Source organism: Gobius niger (genome assembly GCF_951799975.1).
Source record: "Gobius niger genome assembly, chromosome: 1".
NCBI lineage: Eukaryota > Metazoa > Chordata > Actinopteri > Gobiiformes > Gobiidae > Gobius > Gobius niger.
This window is the reverse complement of record NC_136852.1, coordinates 37,156,068-37,183,164: the sequence shown is the minus strand read 5'-3', so window position 1 is coordinate 37,183,164 and position 27,097 is coordinate 37,156,068. Positions and strand designations below refer to the sequence as shown.

The 27,097-nt window shown below is 41.0% G+C and overlaps 2 protein-coding genes across 4 annotated transcripts; both read left to right on the top strand.

Moving 5' to 3' along the window:
• Positions 1-218: 218 nt before the first annotated feature.
• LOC306968468 (galactose-specific lectin nattectin-like) lies at positions 219-26,570 on the top strand. Of its 3 annotated transcripts, none has more exons than XM_079563835.1 (12): positions 219-294; positions 382-414; positions 677-721; positions 830-856; positions 24,019-24,063; positions 24,172-24,198; positions 24,928-24,954; positions 25,073-25,099; positions 25,169-25,269; positions 25,341-25,460; positions 26,077-26,188; positions 26,265-26,570. In XM_079563835.1, exons 1-12 carry the CDS (start codon positions 240-242, stop codon positions 26,327-26,329), a joined length of 684 nt encoding a protein of 227 aa, XP_079419961.1. In that variant the 5' UTR covers positions 219-239; the 3' UTR covers positions 26,330-26,570. The 3 variants fall into 3 exon arrangements, with proteins under 3 accessions (XP_079419961.1, XP_079419963.1, XP_079419962.1); XM_079563836.1 differs by lacking the exons at positions 219-294; positions 382-414; positions 677-721; positions 830-856 and adding exons at positions 23,468-23,495; positions 23,561-23,640; positions 23,724-23,756; positions 24,775-24,819; XM_079563837.1 differs by lacking the exon at positions 24,172-24,198.
• gcnt4a (glucosaminyl (N-acetyl) transferase 4a) lies at positions 8,151-9,429 on the top strand (the record flags this gene model as incomplete). Its single annotated transcript, XM_079563691.1, has 1 exon — positions 8,151-9,429. Exon 1 carries the CDS (start codon positions 8,155-8,157, stop codon positions 9,427-9,429), a length of 1,275 nt encoding a protein of 424 aa, XP_079419817.1. The 5' UTR covers positions 8,151-8,154.
• Positions 26,571-27,097: the final 527 nt, after the last annotated feature.

The following is a 27,097-nucleotide window of genomic DNA, read 5'->3' as shown; positions in this document are numbered from 1 at the left end:
CACTATCTGGGTGTTCCTGAAGTCAAACAGTAATGAGACGCTTGTACACAGATCACAGTTTTGGAGATGGCTGCTCTTAGAGTATATAAGAGCAGAGCTTTGTGCTGGTCAGTACCTCAGACTGGAGGAACCAAGACAAGACTCTAAAGGTTGGCCTCTTCTTCTTCCTATCACTCGACCACTGACATTTCATGAATGAATCTGTATTTTCCAGGTTTTTGTTGCTGGACGTCATCGTCATGAAGCTGCTGGTTTTGTGTCTGCTCTTTGGGGCCGTACTGGCCCTGACCAGAGGTGAGCTTTAGAGGATTTAGACAATCATGTTCAGATGATTTGTGTATTTTCTACATTCCCACTAACTGTTATTGTCGTCTCCTGCAGCTGATCCATCTGAGGATAAACCAAAGAACGAAGGTGAGTAGCTACAAAAGAGATCATAGGACATTTGTGAGGAAGCTAAAGTTTACACATTAATGCTGTGCAATGGAATAATCTTCTCTTACTCTGACATTGGAGCTGAAGATCCCCTCCCTCCCCAACCCTGACCTTGTGTACTGTGTATATCCCATATCTTTGTGTATGTGCTTTGCCCTAACTTAAACCTGATTGTAGTTTTGCATATATTCTTTTGTACCCATGACTTCCTCATGACTGACATATTGTTTAAACTTTACAGAAGTCGCTGATCCAGAGTCTGTGGATGAGACTGAACAGACTGACGGTGAGTGAGAGCCTGTGTTCCACCAGAAAGTGACTTTGAACACAGAAGATCACAAAGTAACACAACAATGATCCATGAAGTCCTAATCTTTTTGATCCTATATTGCAGAAACCGAGGGGACTGAGCTGAGTGAAGGTGAGTAACTCTCATATAACTCTGCAGTGGACATTACTAAAACATTACAGGTACATTACCTAAAGAATATTTTGAGAGACGAATAACACAGCTACAACATCACCCAACTAGGATTTTGTTGATCGATTCGATTGGAGCTCTTAACAGTGTCTGAATGAAACCGGTTTTCTGGTCGGCTGGCGTAGCCTTTTGCGTGGTTTGTGTACTCTTGCTGACGCCCTTTAGAATAACATATCCTGTTGTTTGTAGATCTTTATTGTTGAATATGCTCTCGTAACATTATGTAGCTGCACGGCTAGCCAGTTGGCTACGTCTCAGCACCTTATTGTTTTACCGTCACTGTTGTTTATTCACACGGAATGCTTCATGTCTGAATGATGTCAACATTATCCACTGATATCAAAGTTTAATAAAATGACGTCTGAGTTTTTTGTCTGCTTTTCATTTACATATTACAGCCAAATGAGCCAAAACAAATACGTGAACATTGCAATGTAGTAGTATCTTATTGAGCTTCTTTGTCATCTTATTAACATGAACTTCACGTGAAGTAGATCAAATATATACGACAACTTAATTTACGGCCTGTCATAAAGGCTACCGTACTCTACTGTACTGTACTGTACTATACTGTACTGTACTGTACTGTACTGTACTGTACTGTACTGTACTGAACTGTACTGTACTGTACTGTACTGTACTGTACTGTACTGTACTGTACTGAACTGTACTGTACTGTACTGTACTGTACTGTACTGAACTCTACTGTACTGTACTGTACTGTACTGTACTGTACTGTACTGTACTGAACTGTACTGTACTGTACTGTACTGAACTCTACTGTACTGTACTGTACTGTACTGTACTGTACTGTACTGTACTGCACTGTACTGAACTGTACTGTACTGTACTGGACTGGACTGGACTGGACTGGACTGTGCTGTACTGTACCAGAGCATAAAGGTTCAATGACAATACTGTACACAGTCCAAGAGGCTACGTTTGCTAGTTTAGTATGGCTAACATCACAAATGACAAAGAAACCCTGAATAGTTCCGATCGTGCTGGATACTTAAGTAAGTTAGTCCTCAGTACTGTGTTCCCTCTGTGTCTTGTTCAAATGTAAACAGCCTGCGTTCATACACATTGTACGGTCTGCGTAAAACAAAAAAGAACTCTTTTCTCATGTATTCATTCATATTCGTTCATTTAATTGCACATTCACGTTATTCATGAATTCATATTACTGACATGTACATGTATTCTTTGATTACAGTGTGTCCTGTTCATCCATTTTGACAGTGTGTTCTTTACATTCACAACCTTCAAGTTCAAACTCATTTGCTCTGGCAAGATGACAAAGCAAACTATATACAAAATGACACTCTATTGTCTCTATACAGTTATTATTTGGGAACAGGGCTGCACAATTAATCGCAATTGAATCAACATTGTCATTTTAAATATTGCAATAACTGAATCCAGGGCTGGACTGGCAGACGAAATCGACAGTTGAAGAAGCTTCGATAACTTGTGAACAATGCCTTTTACGTGCATCGTGCCGGGCTGTGATAACAAGCAGAAAGTAGAAAGTGTAGTAATGTTTCACAGATTTCCAACTCACCCCGGACGACGACACAGGACTCAGGAGCTCCACCATGAGGTAGGAATGCGCGAGCACTTTCCGAAATATATTTTCTGCTTGTTGTAAAAGGCTCTGTACAAGTCACGCAGCTTCTATTGACGGAAGTGAGCGGGGAAGTCTTTAGGAGTTACTGCGCAGACGTTTTACTCCTCGTATCATTACGCCTCACAATATAGTGCCCCTTTTTATCTGCTTATAAAATCGACATGCTACATTTCTGTGTAAATATACTTCGCATGAAAACACTTCACGTAACTTTATTTAAATAGGGAACACGTGGAAGAGCTTGGTAGCTTCTATCGTGAGCTTTTTTGGAGCTATATGACATGTGGGAGAGGCTGCGTATGTGCTCCGTTTGCGTGACAGAGCGCACGGACAAAGACCAGACGGGGATATATTAACTCGGCTAAGGTTAGGTAAGAACATATCTCAGTATGTAAAAATGCTGGCCTATTCCTTTAACAATCTTAATGTGCGTTCCGTTAATGAAGTTTCACTCGCGACTACAACACAAACAAACTTCTCCAAACCAACCAAATGATCCCACTGTAGATGAAGATGAAACGGTAAAACTCACCACGGAGTCAGAGACGTGTGGAGTGAGAATAGAAGTCCAAAAAAGGCCAAACATTGTAAATGCTTTCAATGGAAACTAGAAGATTTCCAAACTGCACTGACGACGAGGGGCAAGACGGAGTCACCTGATAACTCCCAGCATGCACTTCTTTGCAAACATTTGTATGTATAAATGTATAAAAAAATAGAGGTCTAAGGTTCAATAAACTATTTCCTCTAATATTCACAATGTGAGGGGCATGAGTGTTATGTCCCAGAGGCCCATAGCTCATTATACGAGATTATCTGGGAACCATAACTCAAGAAAACGTGCCACTAGAGTGGTATAAAAGGCTGTGGTGTAATGATAGAGCTTCTGATGGCTTTTCCCATTAATTGTGGGCCGGTGTAAGGTAAAACGGGCCTTATCTCGGTCTGACCGGCCCAAAAGTATGTCGGCCCATCGGGAAAACACCCGAATCTCCTGATGGCCAGTCCAGCCCTGACCGAATCCCAAAGACTGAGGTTCTTGCGTCTCCAGTATTTTATGAAGCTGAAATGTAATAAAAGTATTATTTAATGAATACTAGTTTTATCGCTCAAGATAATCGTCAAACCACGGCCCCAGAATCAAAACTCAATTGGCCATGAGAAATAGAAAGAAAGCAGGTGCTTTGCACATCGATTTCATAACAGGTGCATTGGAGAGATCGTGCGTAATGCTCGTACATGTGAAGAATAGAATCTCTCGCACACTGGAAATCTTGCAAAAAAAAGTGAGGTTTATATACACAAAGTTTCGGCATCTAAGCCTTCTTAAGGCACATGGCTATAGAGTGGTGAGGTGCCATAAGAAACCATAAAACATATTGGAATAATTACCGCGATAAGATAATTGTGAGACATAATGTCCATATCATCTCATGCCTCGACAAAACGAAAATGAAAAATAGACATACAGTGGTCCCTCGCAATAATGTCGTTCACCATTCGCGGCCTCGCTGTTTCACAGACTTATTTTTAGTACAATTTTGCAGCTTTTTTACAGCTTATGAACGCCATACGCGCATTGTGTTCTGCGTCTTGATTGGTTAATCGTACAGCAAGCCCTCCTCTCGCTGCAGAGAGGATCTCTGTGGATCATCAACACATCAGCGCACACCACAGAGTCACAGGCCGGGCATGAGCAGGTCCCACTCCGCCAAAATAAACACCGCTAGCATGTGGCGCTCGGCTGAGCTAAACACTCGCCTTCTGAAGCTGAAACCGCAACAATAAAACTTTGTTTTCTTTAGTTTGAACAAGCGCTCAGCGGAGACGAGTTCAGCTCACGATGCTTCCATCCACACACACGTCTGTAATGTGAATCTAAAAATCTTAATCACACAGTGAACACCAGGCATAAGGGAGAACTCGTGTGAACTCGTGAGAAAAGTGTAAAGCGTGTGCTGAGGGGTTTTACGGCCTTAAAGGGATAGTTCAGGATTTTTGACATAGGGCCTCATTTCCTAGTTATCCAGAGTGTTGCTGATTTCTGGAGATATTTTTTTGTGTGATTCATGCAGTTCTTATATTTGAAGAGTTACGTGGTGCTAGGCTAGTGCTAGGCTAGTGCATTTCTATGGTATCAGCTAGCCTGCATTAAAAACAGTCTGACCCGCTCCACAGTGCACCTGAAGCAAATCACTTATAACGCCAGACGTCTCAACTCATCTCAAAAACTACTTTCAAGGAGCAAGCAAAACATTATATTAACTACACAAGTAAAGTCTCTTAGAAGTTGCCACTACAAGTGGGTGCTCCTCGGATGCGCAGCTTGTCTGTGACGTCACCCAGAAATCCATCTATGTGGCTCAGTTACACCAGTTCTGTTTGGAGGAATGGAGCAAAATTCCTGCCAACTATTGTGAGAAGCTCGTGGAAGAAAATTCTATCTCTCATTCTTCTGGAATTTAGCATAATAAATAGAAATATTTTTTTTTAATTCAACTTGACCTAAAAAAATAAACAAAAGTTTGTTCTGGTTTCATGTCAGACAGTAAGAAATGTATTTTACAGATGCCTGGTGTGCGCTGTTTTCCCACACAATGGAAAAAGTCTAAAATAATTCCTATTTCAAAAAATTAAAAAAAGGGAATTTAATGTCCCAAATAGCAGGCCCATGATTATATATGTTCTAGGTAAGATAGTGGAGACCATAATATGTGAGCAGATCTACAGATATGTTGTTGATTACAGTACACACCTAAACCCGGTCATTCCACAGCTCTGGTCCATGTGACCGATAACTGGGACTGGGAACTAGACAATGGCAGCTTAGTCGGAGCCATATTCTTGGATTTTAGTGCAGCTTTTTGCCTAATTAACCACAATCTTTTAATTGCCAAGTTTGCGGTGTTGTGGATTATCAACAAGATCATTGTTCCCCATAAAAGATTATTTAACTGGCCGACGCCAGCAAGTCTATGGTTCTGTATCCAAAAGCTCTGGGATCCACTGTGGCCTGTTGTCTGGGGCCCTCCTTCTCTAAGTTTACACAAATGATTTTCCGTAAGCATTGAATAAGACGTTAGTTGTTGTGTGCGCTGACGGCTCTACAAAAGTATTCTTCAATTGAATCATTTTCATAAACACATTTTTTAAATCAGTTTTAATCAGTCCCATTCACAGGTTTCATTTGTTTAAATTCAAATGGATTTTTTTTTTTATATGCACAGAAAAAGAAGTTAGTTTCACAAAAATTGACATAGTTTGGAAGAAAATTCCATTTGGTTTGTTCTGATCAAAAAAGTCAATCACAGCCATGTCATATTTTTCATAGTGTTGCCGTAGCGATGGCCACCAATTATAAGATTTGGATATGCTTTATTTTGTACGGAAACTCTGAGCTGCCAGTGTGAGTGAAACATTTTTGACTGCGCTTTCTCGTTCGAACGTAATACCAAGTCGTTAGGATGTTTTTTTGCCAATGTCGTTTTAACGTTGCCAATGTTGTTTTAATGAGTTGCCAATGTCGTGTGATGTCACTGGAGTAAAGGAAACAGAGCAGGAGGTGAATGACTTTTATTATTTAATCCCTAAAATCTATAATAATAATAATAATGCATCGGTTTTATATAGCGCTTTTCTGGACACTCAAAGACGCTTTACATTGCACTATTCGTTCACTCCATACTCGGTGGTGGTAAGCTACTATTGTAGCCACAGCTGCCCTGGGGTAGACTGACGGAAGCAAGGCAACCAGTCTGCGCCATCGGCCCCTCCGACCACCACCAACCACTCACTCACTCACTACATTCGCTAGGCTTCCTGGTGTTACTAAACGGTCTCCCATCCAAGTACCGACCAGGCCCTTCCCTGCTTAGCTTGCAAGGTCTGACGGGATTGGGCATCGCAAAGGCGGTGTGACCTATGGTGTGGTTTGATGAGTATTTAGACATCTTGTCATGTGTTACCTTTACTATTTGTTGTTTGTTTTAATGCATGCTATTTTTTTTTTGTAAATGAAATGCCTTTGATCCTGGACCCCAAGAAGAATAGCATCCACTACGGCAGGGGTGTCAAAGTCAAATGGATGGGGGGCCAAATGAAAAATTTAGGAACAAGCCGAGGGCCGGACTGATCGAATGTTCATTGAAAAAAATGTAATGACCGCATATAGTCTAGTGATCCCCATTAAACAGACTGAAAACCTAAAAATATACTACTATTCAGATGAGTCGTGATGTCACACAGAAAAGTCCGGTTCTCAGTGTCCACCTTCCGTTTTGCCATTTTTAAGGGTAGACTATCTGAAAGTTGACTTTTGAAGTGATGCTAATGCCCGCTGATGAATAATGAAAGGAAGTGGCCTCCCGCTCGGAGCGCCACCGTTGCATTGTGGGAAATGTAGTGCGTTGGTGCGTATAAAGTACCTGGATGCTGCTGGCGTGCAGTGACTTGCGGGCCAGTTCTAATAATAAAATTATATAATCCCAGGGGCCAGAAAAAACCCTCTCGCGGGCCGGATTTGGCCCGCGGGCCTTGACTTTGACATATGTGCACTACGGGGTGAATACGAATATCCTGTATTTGCTGAGGCCTCCTTTATACTCATTATAGGTAGCCTTTTGCAATATATATATATATATATATATATATATATATATATATCCCACATTAAGTGCCTAAAGGACAATGCTCCCAAAAGTATATTGACAGGGGCGGACTGGGACTAAAAGCCCGCCCTGGACTCTGACCAGCCTGACCCTAATGAGCGCAAATGCAACGCTTCCACAAAGACATATTTTAACCTTTTCCCACTCGCCTTAACCGAGTGCATTTTCTCCAGTTTGGCTTTACCCAAACCTAAAAGCTTCTAAACTGAAGAGCAACAGTGTAACGCTTGAAATCTAAGATCTACAAAGGTGATTATAACTTTTTGTGACATTTTTTGCCGCCATGTCATATTTTTCATAGTGTTGCCGTAGCGATGGCCACCAATTATACGATTTGGATATGTTTTATTTTGTACGGAAATGTCGTTTTAACAAGTTGCCAATGTCGTTTTAACAAGTTGCCAATGTCGTTTTAACAAGTTGCCAATGTCGTTTTAACAAGTTGCCAATGTCGTTTTAACAAGTTGCCAATGTTGTTTTAATGAGTTGCCAATGTCGTGTGATGTCTCTGGAGTAAAGGAAACAGAGCAGGAGGTGAATGACATTTATTTAGGATAAACTGCGTGATCTGAGGCCGCTCTCGTCGTTCTCTGCATGTGGAGGGCCGGATGGACTTCAGACTTGTTTCTCCGCCCCTGTTGCGCCGGCTACTCTCGCCGATCATCCAGGCGAGACACAACTGCATCTCGAACACACCTTGTGACAGCAGTGGTCATGCTGTGGTCATGTTGGCAGCTTTACACAGATATGGTCACGCCTCTTTTTAATCGTTTGGACTGGATAAAAATTTAAACTTTATTGTGTAAGTATCTACACTATTTTTTTGATTTTATTCTAACTTTTGCGCTTGTGATATTAGCCTTAAAATCGTCTGTTTTCTTCTGTTTGTCTTAATGAAGTTCAGAATGTCGCATCCACTTCTTAGTGGAGTTGCCGGATGTATGAAACTCATTTCTTGGAGGAAGTTCCTTTCATGGTTGGTCTCGCTGTTGACCCTGTGTCTCGTGCTGATGGTGAGCTTGAAGCACAGCGACACGAGGGGCCCCGTCATCACCGCTCATACACCCCCCAGCCTAACGGAGACTTCTCACCGGTACAATGTGGACTGCGCTGCAATATACGACATGGATCCCGTGGAAGTCGGGAAGGCTTTAGCTTTAAGAAGACACGCCGTGGAGGACCGGGATGACAGCCTGGTTAATCTCACATCCAATTGCGACATTTTTCTTGAGTCTAGAGGTTATAAAGATGTGTGCATATCCCAAGAGGAGAAACACTTCCCAATAGCGTATTCATTAGTTGTGCACAGAAAAGCACGGATGGTGGAAAGACTTATCAGAGCTTTGTATTCTCCAAGTAATATCTTCTGCATTCACTATGACGGAAAGTCTTCAGATGAGTTCCACTCAGCAATGGAAGGCTTGGCCCGGTGTTTGCCAAATGTTAAAATTGCTACAAAGATAGAACGTGTCATTTACGGCAGCGTTAGTCGATTAAAGGCAGACTTGCACTGTATGTCAGACCTTTTGAAGTCAGAAGTTCAGTGGAGGTACCTTATCAACCTCTGCGGACAAGACTTCCCCCTCAGAACCAATATTGAGTTAGTGTCCGAGCTGACTAGATTAAATGGTGGCAACATGTTGGAGAGCAGCAGGCCCACTGAGGCCAAGAGGAAGAGATACAAATACCACCATCAAATTCAAGACACCAACAACCAGCAAATACTAGTCAGAACGGATCAAGAGAAGAAACCGCCACCACAAGGGATTGAAATGTTTAATGGCAACGCGTACTTTGTCCTGTCGAGGGGATTCGTGGAGTATATGCAATCATCGAATGTGGTCAAAGATTTCCTGGCGTGGTCCGAGGACACCTACGCTCCAGAGGAACACTACTGGGCAACACTTGCGCGTCTGCCCGGCGTGCCGGGGGGGATTCCGAGGTCGCAGCCAGATGTCACTGATCTGATGAGTAAAACTAGGCTGGTCAAGTGGTCCTACCTGGAGGAGAGCTTGTACCCGCGCTGCACGGGGGTACACGTCCGCAGCGTGTGCATCTACGGAGTGGGGGAAATGCGCTGGCTTCTCAACTATGGCCACTGGTTTGCCAACAAGTTTGACCCCAAAGTGGACCCTATAATCATTCAGTGCCTCGAGGAGAATCTGCAGAAGAAGCGAAAGTTATTGCAGTCTCTTGCTTCACCTCATTGTTACTGAGAAAACAGTCTCATTTTGATGATTTAAGAGAACACTAGAGATGGTTGTGAAATGCCCAAATAATATTAATCTATATTTGTTTTATTCAGTTTTATTTTTTCATTTTTAAGTATCTATAGTACATACACAATGTAGTGTGTGTACTACAGTAGTTTGGAAGCACATCATGTAATAAGATGAACCCTTTGTCTTATGTCTTATTACATTATGTACTAAGACATGAGACCCTAATACATCCCGACCAATCCCTCAACACAATCATGCAGGTTTACTGATCACTGATAAATGATGGACAAACTGGGTATGAGGCCAATATGGAATAATTGAGATGGGGCAGGAAAAATGTATGTTGTTCATGTGCTTTCTTGGGTTTGTGGGCTTGTGGACAGAATCGGTATTATAAATGATTAGTTTCATAATTTGTGTTTTTTTTTTCTCTCTTTTCGACATTTCTATATGAAAAAAAAAAATGATGTGATTATTGGGTCAAACGGCCTCCACACATCAGACAAACACATGACATGATCACACTGTAGAGTATGAAACAACCCACCTGTACCTGATTGTCTGACAGAGTGGGAGTGTTTGGAAATGTGACCGACTGAAGAGCTCGTGGCGCTGGGACCCAGTATGAACACGAGCCACCACACACACACAAGAACATACAAACAATATCTTTACATTTGTGATGTACAATCCTGTACTCTGCCTAAAATAATGATTGAATAAAGCGGTAAAGCTGAAACCATGTTCAGAAATATTATTTTAACAGACTCCGTTGGGCTTCTGTACTTTTAGAGGAGAATAAGCACCATTTCATTTCGTTTGACGTGTTACACAGATGGGTTTCCTGTTTACAAACATTCAGAGATGCGCATCCGGGGAGCAAGACAATGCAAAGCGGCCAAGTGGTAAACATAACAAGTCTTAACAGTGTCTGAATGAAACCGGATTTCTGGTCGGCTGGCGTAGCCTTTTGCGTGGTTTGTGTACTCTTGCTGACGCCCTTTAGAATAACATATCCTGTCGTTTGTAGATCTTTATTGTTGAATATGCTCTCGTAACATTATGTAGCTGCACGGCTAGCCAGTTGGCTACGTCTCAGCACCCTATTGTTTTACCGTCACTGCTGTTGTTGTTGTAGAATATGCAGGCGTGGCGCTCAGTTGCCACAAGTTTAAATTGTGACGGTAAGTAAACGTTAGCATACAATAATAGTGCCCTTCATTTAGTGAATGCTAATACTTCACATTATTTTCAAGATATAACATCTAAACACACTGCATAATAGCTGTATCTATGGAACAATCAATTCATATTTAAAATGCTTTAAGTTTGATGTTTTTGCAGTTATAGTGTTTAATATACTTATAAAATAATGACTTAAGAGTATATTGATCTCACAAATAATGGAGAAATGTAATTACTTGTTAAATATGTACTTTTTTTTGGTTATAAACACATAGGCTTATAGGCTACGTAGACCTAGTCAATTTGTAAATGCATTTTTCCCCTACATTTTTATAACGTATTGAGTTAATGTGTCCTATTGTAAAACATAGAATAATCAGGTTATCATGTCAAAGTGGAACAAAAATAGAAACACAAATCAAGAAGAACCGTTTTTTTAACATGTCCCAGAGGCTACAGGTTAAAACCTAAAACAGTGCCCAGGTTACACCATCCTTTCTTGCCAAGCCACACTTCCCTCTGGGGAGTTAAAATATTGGCAAAACACATCCCTCAGACCCAAAGCATCTGAGACGACCTGTTTCCAGCCATATTCCTGACTCCTTGCATCCTCCTTGGTTGCTCATCAAGTAGTCTCTGATTGTCACATGGAGGGAGGAGATAATTGTGGAGAATGCAGGCTGCCACTACCACGTTGTCCACTTTGTCAGGATGGAGATTCATTCTCCTGTAAAAAATCCTCCATCTTGAGGCCAAAATACCAAAGGCACTTTCCACCACCATTCTAGCTCTTGAGAGTCTGTAGTAGAAGATCCTCTTCTCCTTTGTGAGATTCTGTTGAGCATAGGGTCTCATCAGATCCCCCACAATGACAAAAGGGATGTTTCCCAGGTGAGCTGCTCCAGGTAATGGGGCATCTGATGGCACTTGTAATGTCTGTTGCTCCATGCCCCTCCCCAGAGCTGATCTTGCATAGATGCCCCCATCACTTGTCCTCCCATAGTCTCCCACTTGAACGACCCAAAATCTGTATTGCGCATCCACAAGAGCCATGAGAACCACAGAGAAGGTCTTCTTGTAATTGAAGAAAAGACTTCCAGACCCAGGTGGTGCACGGATGGTGACGTGCTTTCCATCTATAGCCCCCAGGCAGTTTGGAAAATTCCATCTTTCCCAGAAGTCCAGGGAAATCTCTCGCCAGGTGTCCTCTGTAGGCTTTGGTAAGAACTCTGGAAGCATTATTTTGGCAATGGCGGCAAATACCATGTGCACTGAATTCTGAACTGTGGCATGACCAAACCTACATGCAAAAAGAAAGGCTGAGTAGGGAGTCACCAGAGGCCAAACATCTGAGAAGGAAACACAAACAGTAACATTTCAACTTTCAGCTGTATTGTTTAGTATGTTTTAATTACTATTTTATTTTTTATTTTTGACTGTTTTTCTTTTCTTTTCTTTTAGTAGAACTATGCAAATCACGTTGGAAGACCCTGAGAGAGGCCTTTGTGAGGAATAGAAAAAAATATGATCCAAGTGGATCAAAAGGAGGATCTCAGAAGGTTTGGAAGTACATGGACATTATGTCCTTTCTGTTACCATTTATACAAACAAGAAGGTAATTTAAAATTTAGATTTTGAACAACATACTTGTATATTTCCATACATATATAATAAAGTTATTACATAGATGTAGAGATGAGAGAATAATGCTAACTTCAAAACATTCTATGTGTGGTTTGTTTTATATATAATTGATTCTTGCATCCTTGAGTCTTTTTCTTTATCCTAAACAGTTCTACATCTAACCTAAGCAACACCCAGGAGCCGGAGCAGGATGAGGATGAGCACCCCACACCACCGGGGGAGGCAGAGGACTTATCTCCTAGCAGTCACCTGTCATCTGCATCACGCACACCTGCACCCACACCATCAACATCCACTGATGTCTCCAGAGCTGCCACGCTGCAGTCTCGTTCTGGTCCTGCTGCTGCTACTACAATAACTATACTGCAACCACTACTACCCAGGGAAAGAAGAGTCAAAAGAGACCCCAGCAGGCCAATTCAACTCTAGGAGAACATCTTCTGTCCATTCTAGAAGAGCCTGTACAAAAAACTGCCCCGCCAGAAACAGATTTGGATGAATCATATTACTTTGCCATGAGCCTTGTACCAATTCTTAATCGAATGGAAAGACAAACCAGAAGAGAAGCAAAATTGGCCGTTCTCCATTGTCTAGGAAGTTTTGAAGATAGAAGACAGACAACCCTCAACAATCTCCTGGGGCGTCCTCGTCTCTCGCCTCACGTCCCATCCACGTTCAATCAAGCCCTTTCCTGTCACACCCCAACAAAGGCAATCATACATGCATATGCTGTCTGATCAGAGATTGGAGCAAAGTGGCGCTACTGAGCACAATACCTTTCAGGATTTGTAAAACATAAAAAAATATATATAGATATCATTTCTGTGTACTCATGCATGTGTTATGTTTCAGTTTGACAGAGGTACCTTTTGAAATGGATGTCATTAAAAAAAAAAGTGTATTCTTTACATTGCAATAAAAATGTTCCTGTTTGCTTGTGTGTATTCCTGCTTACCTCAAAGCAACAGCAAGTCTTTGTTTTGGCTCAATTGCAGCCCTGTAGTTGGTGCTCTGCCTGTAGATTTCTGGTCCAATATAGGAGAGTAGGTGATCCATTTGCTCGGCACTCATCCTAAACTATTGGTGGTGTCTTTGGCTGTCAAGCCTCAGCTCGGCCACAAGGTGGCAGAAGTCACCTTGCTGATGGCGCTGCTGGTTTATTGGATGTACCCATAGTGGCCTGGTCTGTTGTCTCTCCTGTCTCCTCACTTCTACCAAAAGAAGAAAGGTCAAGGTGCGCCTTCTACTCGGTGCTGTTTCTATAAATACATGCACAAGCTAAGCAAAGTAAGCTAAAAAAAAAAAATGCCAGTGTAACGCCTCATTTGAAAGCTAAGATCTACAAAACTCATCTAAATGGATCTTTTCCCTCTCGTCATCAGATTTTTTTTCCATCATTTTTTTTTTTTTTTGTCAAATAGTAAATTTTGTTGTCACTTTTTGTCACATGTTCATCATTATTTCACAATTTTTTTGTGAGTTTTTTGTCTTTTTTTTTGTCCTTTTTTGTCAATTGTTTGTGCCATTTTTGCCACTTTTTCATAATTTTTTCGTCAATTTTTTGTCAATTTTTCGTCATTTTTTTGTCCTTTTTTGTCAATTTTTTTGTCAATTTTTTGTCACATTTTTGTCACAGTTCTGTCATTTTTTTGTAATTTTTTGTGACATTTTTGCCACTTTTTCTCACTTTTATGTCACATCTTCATCTCAGTTCTGTCGCTATTTTCTCACCTTTTTTCCAGAAGCTTTTGGATTGGGGTAAAGCCAAACTAGAGAAAATGTGCTTTGTTCAGGCAGGAGTTAAGAGGTTAACAAGAATAAAAGAGTGAGTGTGTTGGGTTGTTTTTAGGAACGATACTGGCTCTGGGTTAACTCTGGACGCTATAACTACGGCGGCTGGTGTCGTGGGCAACCAAACAACCGAGGTCGATCTGAGCACTGCGTCCTCATCAACTGGTCAAGTAAGCCACTCTCTCTCTCTTATGTTATCAGGACGATAAAGTAAACCTCAACCTCAGCATGTCTCATCCTTTACAGGCAAGAAGTGCTGGAACGACTATAGATGCAATGTTCGCCTTCCTTTCATCTGCATGAAAAAGTAGTTCCAAACTCCTGGGCTGCGACATGAGCACAAACCAGCCAGTTATGCTCAAATATCAACGCAAATCTCAAATCAACCGTTTCTTTTTCCCGCTACTTTGTAATCAAGGAGTGAATCGACAAGTTGCATGTTTGAAGAGCTGCTCTTCGGGCCTCGTGCCTCACAGAGCAGAATGAAGGGTTTGGAAAAGATGCTTTTCTTCACTGTTCTTTCCTGTCAATTGTGATTAAAACGCTCAAGCATTCAAACCACGAGTCCACAAGTTTATTTGTTATTAAAATACACGTTTATGTGTCATTAGCACAGGCTCAGGATGTAAGAATCAAAGTTATGTCATAGGAGGTTTGACACAAAGGTTTTCTCCAGTCTAAGAAACACGACAAAAACCTTTCCAAATATCCCAAACCACTGAGATGCATAATCATCATTATTCACAGGAAACACAATTTCATGAGTCTGATACATTAAAAAAGTAGTATCTAGAATTAAAATGGATCATTTTGGGCACTGACCTTGGATAAGAAAAGTAGCAGTTTGAATGTTAAAGTCAAGTACAACAAAACTAATTCTTTTCCCCTAAAATGTGACAACTGACCCTGTACGTCACACAGCCGCTTCACGGTGAAGTTCAAAGATAAAACTGGACTTTTTACAGTAAAATGTGAGGAAAGCTCGTCAGTCTGGGCTCGGTTTCTGAAGAACTGACCAGGACAAAGCCTCTTATAAGCAATAATGTACGAGCCACAGCGTCCCATCACTGCTTGACTTCAGGAACACCAGATTTGGTTTCATTTGCTTCTGTCATGCTTGATTTCAAAGGTTTTGCTAAAATCATTTATCTGTTCCTGGTGGGAACTTCTCGAACAACACGTAACATTATTGCTTCTACAGACGGCACCTGCGGGCTTCAACATATACGGATACAATGGCAGTATTGGAGATTCAAACTGCCTACTTTATGGTTGGAAGGTAAAGCATATGGTCACCTCTACCATTTCACATGTGTGTGTTAGGGATGGAACGCTTCATCAAAATCCATTTAAAATCAATTCAAATTGCTAAAAATGTGAATCAATGTAAAATATAAAAAACTGTCAGATTGGTTCATTTTCATGTCTTGTACATTTTTTGTTATGTTGAGTTGACCTGCTGATACAACAGTTACAGTATTTAAACCAAAATGCAGATGTTAAAATAAAATAAACATCTGTTGGTTATAAAATGACCCCTCCTGTAACCACCACCTTAACGTGGTGGAGGCGTTTGAGCACCCGCATGACCCTAGGAGCTCTTTTCGGGGGCTTCGTGCCCCTGGTAGGGTCAGACAAAGAGCGGTTCAGGAGCCCCTTATGAGAGACCAACAGGCCCGTTAAATCGTGAGGCCGTCCTTCTGTGGACCCACCACCTGCAGGAGGAGCAATGAGGGGCTGGTGCAGCTCCAACAGCGGACAAGTGGAAGAAGATGGATGGATGGTTATAAAATGAGTCATATGAATCTTCCTAGGGAGCGGCAGGTTGCTCAAAGGGACCTACACAGTGTGGGTGAGGTCCCATGGGTGGTCTCTCTCCCTATAGGGGTGGTGAGCCTGTTACTGGGACATATGAATAATGGTTGAGGTCCTGTGGACACACCTACAGTGTCAAAGTCCCATTGGGGATTTTTCCCCTGTTTGGGACGATGGGTTGTCTCATGGGGCCTGTGCGAATAAGTAAGATCCCGGGATCCCGGGAGCGACCAAGATGAGGTGTGCCCAGTAAAATTGGGAGGGATTGGGGGGATCACCAAACTTCATCTATAGCTTTTGCTCGTGCTTCCCTTTTTCAATAATATTCAAACTGTCATCATTGTTCACATGACGGCATCCATCCAAGTCTGTTAGTTTCAAATGAGGTGTTGTTCTGGCCTATAGGCTGCAAAGTCTCTAGTCCAGAAGCTTTCAGATTGGGGTAAAGCTGAACTGGAGAAAATGCACTCGTTAATGTGGGGTCAGAGGTTAAACAGCTCACTCCTGACGATTTCTGAACTAGAATTAAAGAGCTCAGTCAGTGTTGAGTTTGCTTCTTTTTTCTTTCCAAGGCTCACTGCTGTAATGCTTTCTCACCACCAGATGGCGCCTCTACAATGTCTCCTACAACACTGTGTGATACAGAGAATTACAATTCTGAAAGTGTGTGAGGAATCATCTCCCCATCAGTGCATATGTTTGTATCATGAAGCAAATGTAAAGCAAATTAAACACTGAACATCTTATAAAAGTGAAAATAAAACAAGTCATTGTGTCATGTTTGCTCTTGTTCCTGCTGGGGTGTGGAGAGGGGGTGTTCCAGACGGGACAGAGGCCGGCAGCTGGTTTGACTGGGACTCTCCCTTTTATTTGAGAGGTTCAGTCCAGCAAAGCCATATTTACAAACTGTATGGATGAAGAGGCGGGGCTTAATGTAGCTCAGATCAACATTGCATTTTCTAACCAAGAAAGGATGGAGATACAGATGTGTTTGACATTATTAACAAATACCTGATCTTGAACTGATCGAACAGGGAAACAAAACCACACTTCCTGTTGCTCTTCCTCTGCAGCTAAAGCTAAAGCTAAAGCTAAAGCACAGGGCTGGGTACTGGTAAACAACACAATTCAACTATTTAAACTATTTAACAACAACAAAAATTAGGTTCTACTACTATAAAAAAAAAATACAGGTGTTCGTCATATAATTAGAATGTCTTGAAAAAGTTTCATTTATTTCTGTAATTCAACTTAAAATGTGAAACTAATGTATGATTTAGACTCACTGGCTGGACATATGTCAAGCCTTTATTTGTTATAATGTTGATGCTTCTGGCTTACAATGAGATTTGTAATTTGGGGTTTTCACAAGCTGAGCCACAATAACCAAAATGAAAACAAATGAAGGCTAAATATATATCTCACTGTGCATGTAGTGAGTCATATCATATATTAGTTTCACATTTGAATAACAGAAGTGAATGCACTTTTTCATGATCTCCTAATTATAGGACGAGCACCTGCAGGATCGAAAGCTGAAAGAACAATCTATCTGTAGATCCAAGTTTTGATGCAGTTGGTCCAGGGACCGGATTAAAGGAAGTGACTTTGTTTCAGCTCAAACAACAACAAAAGATATTTTTCTCATTACTTTTGCCCAATGTTTGCCCATTTTCCCTTTTATTTTTTTTACATTGCCCCAATTTTTGCATTCACAGTTCCCTTATTTATTTATTTTACCATTGTTTTCTTTGTACACAATTTTTCCTTTATTTTGCCACAATTTCTCCTAATTTTCCGTTTTCTGGCTCTATATGACACATTTTTTGTAAAGGTATCAGAAAAAAGTCTTATTGAGGTATCGTTAAAGCTCTGGTTTATACAAATGTAATGGCACCAGCCCTACTCAACAACACTTCATTCAAAACATCAACAAACTGGCGTCCATCACAGATACAGACTTTTCTGACCGTGCAACATTCTGGGATGTTTTCCTCTAAAGCCGTGACTCACTAGAGGATTTTTCGCCTCTTATTGTGGATATAATTCCTGAAAGCACAGGCCGCTGATGCTGTCCAATATCTGCATGTTCATTCAGGAGGAGGAGGGAAACAACCAACATCCATCACCATCGGGGGCACCGAGGTGGAGGTGGTTCCTCTGAGGTGGAGGTGGTTCCTCTGAGGCGGAGGTGGTTCCTCTGAGGCGGAGGTGGTTCCTCTGAGGCGGAGGTGGTTCCTCTGAGGCGGAGGTGGTTCCTCTGAGGTGGAGGTGGTTCCTCTGAGGTGGAGGTGGTTCCTCTGAGGTGGAGGTGGTTCCTCTGAGGTGGAGGTGGTTCCTCTGAGGTGGAGGTGGTTCCTCTGAGGTGGAGGTGGTTCCTCTGAGGTGGAGGTGGTTCCTCTGAGGTGGAGGTGGTTCCTCTGAGGTGGAGGTGGTTCCTCTGAGGTGGAGGTGGTTCCTCTGAGGTGGAGGTGGTTCCTCTGAGGTGGAGGTGGTTCCTCTGAGGTGGAGGTGGCTGAAGACTTCATTCATCTCACGCTGGAGACTGAATGTGAACGTGTCCATTGTGAGATCAATAAAGTCTGACCTCATCTTTCATTTCCCTCCTGGATCAGTGACTAATCTTGAATGTGGAAGTAAGAGTTGTCAAAGCGCTGCAGGTAATAATAATGATGATCAGGCCACAGATCTGTGACCTCCTCCTCAGCTTCATCAAAGCCCTCAAATGTGATGTACTGTCCGTTTCTGGGCACAGTGACGGCGTCCTCCTCGCAGAACCTCACGCTCTCCCTGAGCTCATGGTCACCGAACCTCAGCACCTGAAACATAACACACCGCTTTAACATCAGGGAGACTGAGGGATTCAGACAACACCAGGGCAACACCAGGCGGAGCAGCTTGTAACTATGGTAACGGTCTTTATGCACATTTCTAGTCTCAGTTTGTCACAGAGTTCAGAGTCCTCTCTTCCAGCTCATATGAACCATGGTCAAAGTATTTCCTCATAAAGGCGTCCAAAAGTGGAGACAACACAAAGAAACATGTGTGTGATGTTGGTCAGTAGAATCAGAATCATGTGTCAGGTTTGTGAATCCGATCACTGTCAAATAATGATCCGGGAAAACGTTTGGACATTTTCTTTTTGGAAACTTCTTTGGTTCTCTCTTCGCGGGAGGTGTTCCAGGCATGTCCTAGTGCAGGGGTCACCAACGTGGTGCCCGCCAGTGGGGCATGTCCAGTAGCCGTTGGGACTTTTTCTAAAGTGTAAAACACTTCATTTTCTTGAATCTAATTCTTAAAATTACAGTGAAAATGGATGGATGGAAAACTTCTTTAAACAACTGTTTCTCTCTCAGAGACAGACGGCTACGCGTCATACGTGACCGAGCCGAAGGGGAAGAAAACCCTCATTAGAATGATCATTTTCCCTCTATAAACATATTTATCACACACCAGTAAAGTCAGGCCATAATCAGGTCTGTGTGGATGGTTTTTACAGCAGATTGTTCAGTAGAAGCGAAAAACAGCACTCGTTACAATGGAACATGAAGCTAACATTAGCTTTGCTAGCTTCCTGGTTAGCATTGTCCATTTTATAAGTACTGATCGGCTGTTGAAGTAGTTTTGGAGTAATTATATAACATTTTGTCTTTAATGAAGGTTCTTGAGTCATCCTCTGTACTCTGTAGTTGAAGTGTTGAACGTTTCACCTCTCATCCAAAAGGCTTCGTCAGTGCACTAAGGTTCCGCTCAGCCCGCAGACCAGTTATAGACCACAGGGAGGAGCTCCGCTTGGCTTAATCCCTCCCCTCTATTCACAGCTCCTCCCACCTGAAGGGAAACATCTTTGTAATTTGGTGTGATTTAAGTCGTTAACCCTGAACTGCTTCAAACATGACCATATATGAGTGTGAGGGTTAAAGATTGTGATGCTTAAAGTTGTGTTTCATATGTTGTATGATTTTCATTGGGGTAAACCTTATTGTTGCATTTCTCAAAGACCTTCTTCCTGCAATCGGCCTCCAAAAGCAACACAGATACAAAAACCACAGCTGCTACTGGGGCACAGTCACCTGTATGTAAGAACCCTTTGTAGGTGTTGGTGTCTCCGTCTCCAACACTTCATGAATTGTAATAGCTCTGTATTGATCCAGGTCATCTCATACTGAGCCACTGGAATGTGTTAAACTACCAGACTAATGGTAATTAAAGCCGCAAGCGGCGATGTAGGCCCAAACTCTTGCACCGGCAAGAAAAGAGAAGCATTAGAAAAGTGTCAAAGCCATATTTGAACTGGCATAAATGCGATTGTTTATGGAGAAAAGTTGTAGAAAACAAAAACAATAGTCCCGTGCCGGGGCTGTGTCCGGCTCGGGCCTAATAATAATAATAATAATAATAATACATTTTATATGTTTGGCGCCTTTCGCCTCACATCAAGGAAACAAATGAAAAGGAAAATGCAGAAACATTAAAGAACAAAAACAAGACAATGTAAAGTTCAGGCAAATGAAGATCTAGGTAAACATAATGTCCAGAGAAGACGGAGGCAGCAGGAGGTGACGAACCGTGTGGGTGTCCCCCGGCGGTGAGGAACAACTCAAAAACCCAGCGGGAGAAACAAGAAACCTCAGGGAGAACCACAGAAGGACAGATCCACTCCCATGGAGGCTATACAGAACACTGGCAAATGGGTTCCTCAGTAAACGGGTCAGAACGTCCAGTTCATGTTGGAGCTTCAGTTCTTCTTGTCCAGTCTCTGTAGGCGGGGTTCCTCCATTCCTCCCTTAATAATTGTTCATAATTAATTGTATTTCAGCATCATTCATTTGGGGGAGACGTCTATGCCTTCCAGACTTCAGGCTATAATGACTGCAAAGGATTTGCCAAATATTACAAAAGAAAATATTTGATTTATATTGTTACTTTTAGTCCCTTAAAAAGTGGGAGGCTCGTATAAAAACGGTTGTAATTCCTACACCGTTCATCCCATTGGGATTAAATAGCCTCAAATTAAAGCTGAAAGTCTGTTTCATTGAAATCCATTGTGTGGGTTTATTGAGCCAAAAACACAAGAAAGGAGTCAATGTCCCAACATTGATGGACTTGACTATGTTACTCCATGATTCCATTTTCATATGTTTTTTTTTGTATCTTGAAACAACCTCGCGGCTCCAGTGCAGAGCCTCATGAATCCCTGCTCTATAAGGCTCCCGACCCATCGACAGTGATTTCAGAACTCACTGTACCAGATGAGAATTGATTTATAAAAGTAAAGTAATTAGTGATGAAGCAGTTCAGTACCACAATAATAATGACGACTGCAGAGTAAACAATGGCAGTGTTTCATGTTGCTTCCTACAAACTGGTGTGGACGTCCTGGCCATGCTCCACATACTGACTCGTGTGTCAACAGCATCACTTTAACACATGTGTTTGCTTTGACCATGTGGTTCCTAAGAAAGTTTAATTAAGCCACTGTTTGTCAAGTGCACTTCCTGAAACAGAGACGACATCCCACAGCATGAGGAAGCTACTTAAATATCAATGAAATCAAGTCTTTTGTGACACAGTTTTACAGTAATACATTATTTAAAGTACTGTAATAAAACTTCTAAAACACAATGTATCTCCTTTGGCAGAAAATGTATTAGAAATAATTGTTTAGAACCTTTATCACAGCAGTGAAACTCATCATTTCAACCCTAGTATTCCTGAAGATTGTGTCAAATGTGGTCAAGAAAAGGGGGCACTTTATCATTGTATGTGACAGGGTGAGGAACTTCAAATCTTTTGGAAACAAATTTGTGCTCATTTCTGATGTCATTGAATGTAAAATGCTCTTAGATGGTAAACTCTGTACACTGCACATGTTTCCAAATAGCTTCAAATGTAATACAAAAAACAAGAAACTTTTTGGTTCTTGTGTTTGTGTATGTGTGTGTTTTATATTTTTGTCCTTAAATTGAAAATTTCCATAAACATATTTGTGAAAAATAAAGAAATAATTGTAAATTCTTCATCTGTTTCCTTTTTCTTTCTCGTAACAGCCACCGACCACAGGACACGTCCACCACGCCTCACAGAGGAAGAGTCAATATTGTTTGACAGATTGAATTGTGCTAAAGGATAAATAAGTACTATGTACACACGTATTAGATATTTGCTATATCAAAGTTAGCATCTATGTCTAATGACTTTTGTTCATAGAAATGTATTTTATGTCAGAAACAAATGAGAGCTCTTAATATATTTTCATTAACCCCATTATGTCAAAAGGATGATGTCATTGCAGGCAAAAGGAACAGAGTTAAAACAGGTCAGGTGTTGGGCAGGTCATTTAGCTGTGTTTGTATTTGCTCTTAAAATATATATTTTATGGATCATGGTTGATATTTCTGAAATGAAAGTCTTTAAATCCGTGCCTCAGTGAAACAAATAGGAGAAGACAATGTAAGAACGTGTGTTTTTTGCTGTACTCTGTGGAGGCAAAAATACATTTACTCCACAACAATAAAGGTCAGGCCCCCCATTCGCTTTAGTCAATCCTTCAAACTTTTTCAGACAAAAAAATTGAACACTAAGTGCTTTACATATTAAAACCCAAACATCACATTATGGTTCTATGTCCTAACAAACCACAACACTTTACCTTCAATAAATTCAAATAGAAAGCTCAAGTAAAGTTTCCTTCAAAGTTATAATCTAACTGTAGATCTTAAAACCAATTAGCACCAGAACTGGCACTAACGACAATGATATGGCAATGATGATATTTGTTTTGTAGACGAGCTTTGGGAACCACTGCCATTTAGGAATACAGTATAGCCTTCTATCTATCTATCTATCTATCTATCTATCTATCTATCTATCTATCTATCTATCTATCTATCTATCTATCTATCTATCTATCTATCTATCTATCTATCTATCTATCTATCTATCTATCTATCTATCTATGTATCTATCTATCTATCTATCTATGTATCTATCTATCTATGTATCTATCTATCTATCTATCTATCTATCTATCTATCTATCTATCTATCTATCTATCTATCTATGTATCTATGTATCTATGTATCTATCTATCTATGTATCTATCTATCTATCTATCTATCTATGTATCTATCTATCTATGTATCTATGTATCTATGTATCTATCTATCTATGTATCTATCTATGTATCTATCTATCTATCTATCTATCTATCTATCTATCTATCTATCTATCTATCTATCTATCTATCTATCTATCTATCTATCTATCTATCTATGTATCCATCCATCCATCCATCCATCCATCCATCCATCCATCCATCCATCCATCCATCCATCCATCCATCCATCTAAATGCTTTAAAAAGATAATCTGGTAAAGAGTTCAGAGCTTTGACCATTATGTTCTGTCATTCGCACATGTAACTCAAGAATATTAATTAAAACAGTCATTTCAAGCGTGAAATAAGTAAACTAAACACTATCTGGGTGTTCCTGAAGTCAAACAGTAATGAGACGCTTGTACACAGAGCACAGTTTTGGAGATGGCTGCTCTTAGAGTATATAAGAACAGAGCTTTGTGCTGGTCAGTACCTCAGACTGGAGGAACCAAGACAAGACTCTAAAGGTTGGCCTCTTCTTCTTCCTATCACTCGACCACTGACATTTCATGAATGAATCTGTATTTTCCAGGTTTTTGTTGCTGGACGTCATCGTCATGAAGCTGCTGGTTTTGTGTCTGCTCTTTGGGGCCGTACTGGCCCTGACCAGAGGTGAGCTTTAGAGGATTTAGACAATCATGTTCAGATGATTTGTGTATTTTCCACATTCTAACTGTTATTGTCGTCTCCTGCAGCTGATCCATCTGAGGATAAACCAAAGAACGAAAGTGAGTAGCTACAAAAGAGATCATAGGACATTTGTGAGGAAGCTAAAGTTTACACATTAATGCTGTGCAATGGAATAATCTTCTCTTACTCTGACATTGGAGCTGAAGATCCCCTCCCTCCCCAACCCTGACCTTGTGTACTGTGTATATCCCATATCTTTGTGCATGTGCTTTGCCCTAACTTAAACCTGATTGTAGTTTTACATATATTCTTTTGTACCCATGACTTCCTCATGACTGATATATTGTTTAAACTTTACAGAAGTGGCTGATCCAGAGTCTGTGGATGAGACTGAACAGACTGACGGTGAGTGAGAGCCTGTGTTCCACCAGAAAGTGACTTTGAACACAGAAGATCACAAAGTAACACAACAATGATCCATGAAGTCCTAATCTTTTTGATCCTATATTGCAGAAACCGAGGGGACTGAGCTGAGTGAAGGTGAGTAACTCTCATATAACTCTGCAGTGGACATTACTAGACCTACAGAATATTTCGTGAGACGAATAACACAGCTACATCATCCAACTAGGATTTCGTAAAGTCCATCCATCCAAATAACATGAACTTGTAGTCTAGAGGAGAAGAGACAGAGCTCGCTGGATCACCGTGGTCGGATAGTGAGTGCTAGAAGATAGCAGGTACACTTACAAAACAGGTGCTCTTCAAGCTTGTAGGGCCAGGCATACTCTGACAAAAAGAGATGGGCTGAGGCACTCTGAATCTGCAGATAACATTTATATGAGTGAGTAGCTACAAAAGAGATCATAGGACATTTGTGAGTAAGCTAAAGTTTACACATTAATGCTGTGCAATGGAATAAACTTCTCTTACTCTGACATTGGAGCTGAAGATCCCCTCCCTCCCCAACCCTGACCGTGTGGACTGTGTATATCCCATATCTTATGTCACGTCTTTGCATTGTCTTGTGTGTTAAATATAAATAAACTTGCCTCAATTGTAGTAAATCTTAACCCATGACTTCCTCATGACTGATATATTGTTTAAACTTTACAGAAGTGGCTGATCCAGAGTCTGTGGATGAGACTGAACAGACTGACGGTGAGTGAGAGCCTGTGTTCCACCAGAAAGTGACTTTGAACACAGAAGATCACAAAGTAACACGACAATGATCCGTGAAGTCCTAATCTTTTTGATCCTATATTGCAGAAACAGAGGAGACTGAGCTGAGTGAAGGTGAGTGACTCTCATATAACTCCACAGTGGACATTACTAGACCTACAGAATATTCTGAGACAAATAACACGGCTACAACACCATCCATCCAAATAACATGAGCTTGTATTTGCTTCAGCTGAAGATGAGGACGGTGCTGGAAGGGGTAAGTGAAGCTTTGAGGTCTGTCGTTTTCATAAAGAAGCATCAATGTGACGAATGAACGACTCTTCAGCCAAAAGGTGTGTGCCGCGCTGCAGAGCTCGGAGATGGTGCAAATACAGCGGACGCCGTTACGTGTATTTCCCATACCGCTATCATTGGTCTCAGGCCCAGGTAACTGCAAACGGACACGTGTCTAAAGAATGCAGTAAGTGAAAGTACTCACAATGTTCTCTTTCATCCAGAGGTACTGCCTGAGGTTCGGCGCGAGTCTTGCATCCATCCACAACAGCCGAGATAATCATTTCCTCAGGCTGCTTGCCCAGAAGAGACTAGCATGGATCGGACTGTTTGATGCAGCCAATGTGAGTCACTTACAACTTTCTCCAACCAAATGTAACCTCTTAACTCCCGCCTGAACCGAGAGCATTTTCCCCAGTTTGGTTTTACCCCAAATCCAAAAGCTTCTGGAAAAAAGCTGTGAAAAAGCAACAAAACTGAGACGAAAACAATGATGGAAATGTGACAAAAAAGTGAGAAAACATTGACAAAAAAGTGACGAGAAAGGGACGAAAAAATGACAAAAATGTGACAAAAATATGACAAAAAAAAATACAAAAATGTGACATAAAAATGACAAAAAATTGATAAAAAATTGACGAAAAAATGACAAAAATGTGACAAAAAAATCACAAAGAAATGACAAAAATGGGACAAAATGGGACAAAAGAAAAAACTAAAAAGTTATTAAAATTTGACCCAAAAAAATTAAAATAAATTTGACCAAAAAAATTAAAATAAATTTGACAAATAAAAAGACAAAAATGTCAGAAAAAATGACAAAAAAATAATGAGTTGAATACCCAACAAAAAAATGATGGGAAAAAAATCTGATGACGTGAAGAAAAAGATCCTCTTCGTTCAGGCGGGAGTTAAAAGGTTCACAAGAATAAAAGAGTGAGTGTGTTGGGTTGTTTTTAGGAACGATACTGGCTCTGGGTTAACTCTGGACGCTATAACTACGCCAACTGGTGTCGTGGGCAACCAAACAACTATCGTCGATCTGAGCACTGCGTCTTCATCAACTATTCAAGTAAGCCACTCTCTCTCTCTTATGTTATCAGGACGATAAAGTAAACCTCAACCTCAACATGTCTCATCCTTTACAGGCAAGAAGTGCTGGAACGACTATAGATGCTCTGTTCGCCTTCCTTTCATCTGCATGAAAAAGTAGTTCCAAACTCCTGGGCTGCGACATGAGCACAAACCAGCGAGTTATGCTCAAATATTAACGCAAATCTCAAATCAACCGTTTCTTTTTCCCGCTACTTTGTAATCAAGGAGTGAATCGACAAGTTGCATGTTTGAAGAGCTGCTCTTCGGGCCTCGTGCCTCACAGAGCAGAATGAAGGGTTTGGAAAAGATGCTTTTCTTCACTGTTCTTTCCTGTCAATTGTGATTAAAACGCTCAAGCATTCAAACCACGAGTCCACAAGTTTATTTGTTATTAAAATACACGTTTATGTGTCATTAGCACAGGCTCAGGATGTAAGAATAAAAGTTATGTCATAGGAGGTTTGACACAAAGGTTTTCTCCAGTCTAAGAAACACGACAAAAACCTTTCCAAATATCCAAAACCACTGAGATGCATAATCATCATTATTCACAGGAAACGCAATTTCATGAGTCTGATACATTAAAAAAGTAGTATCTAGAATTAAAATGGATCATTTTGGGCACTCACCTTGGATAAGAAAAGTAGCAGTTTGAATGTTAAAGTCAAGTACAACAAAACTAATTATTTTCCCCTAAAATGTGGCAACTGACCCTGTACGTCACACAGCCCCTTCACGGTGAAGTTCAAAGATAAAACTGGACTTTTTACAGTAAAATGTGAGGAAAGCTCGTCAGTCTGGGCTCGGTTTCTGAAGAACTGACCAGGACAAAGCCTCTTATAAGCAATAATGTACGAGCCACAGCGTCCCATCACTGCTTGACTTC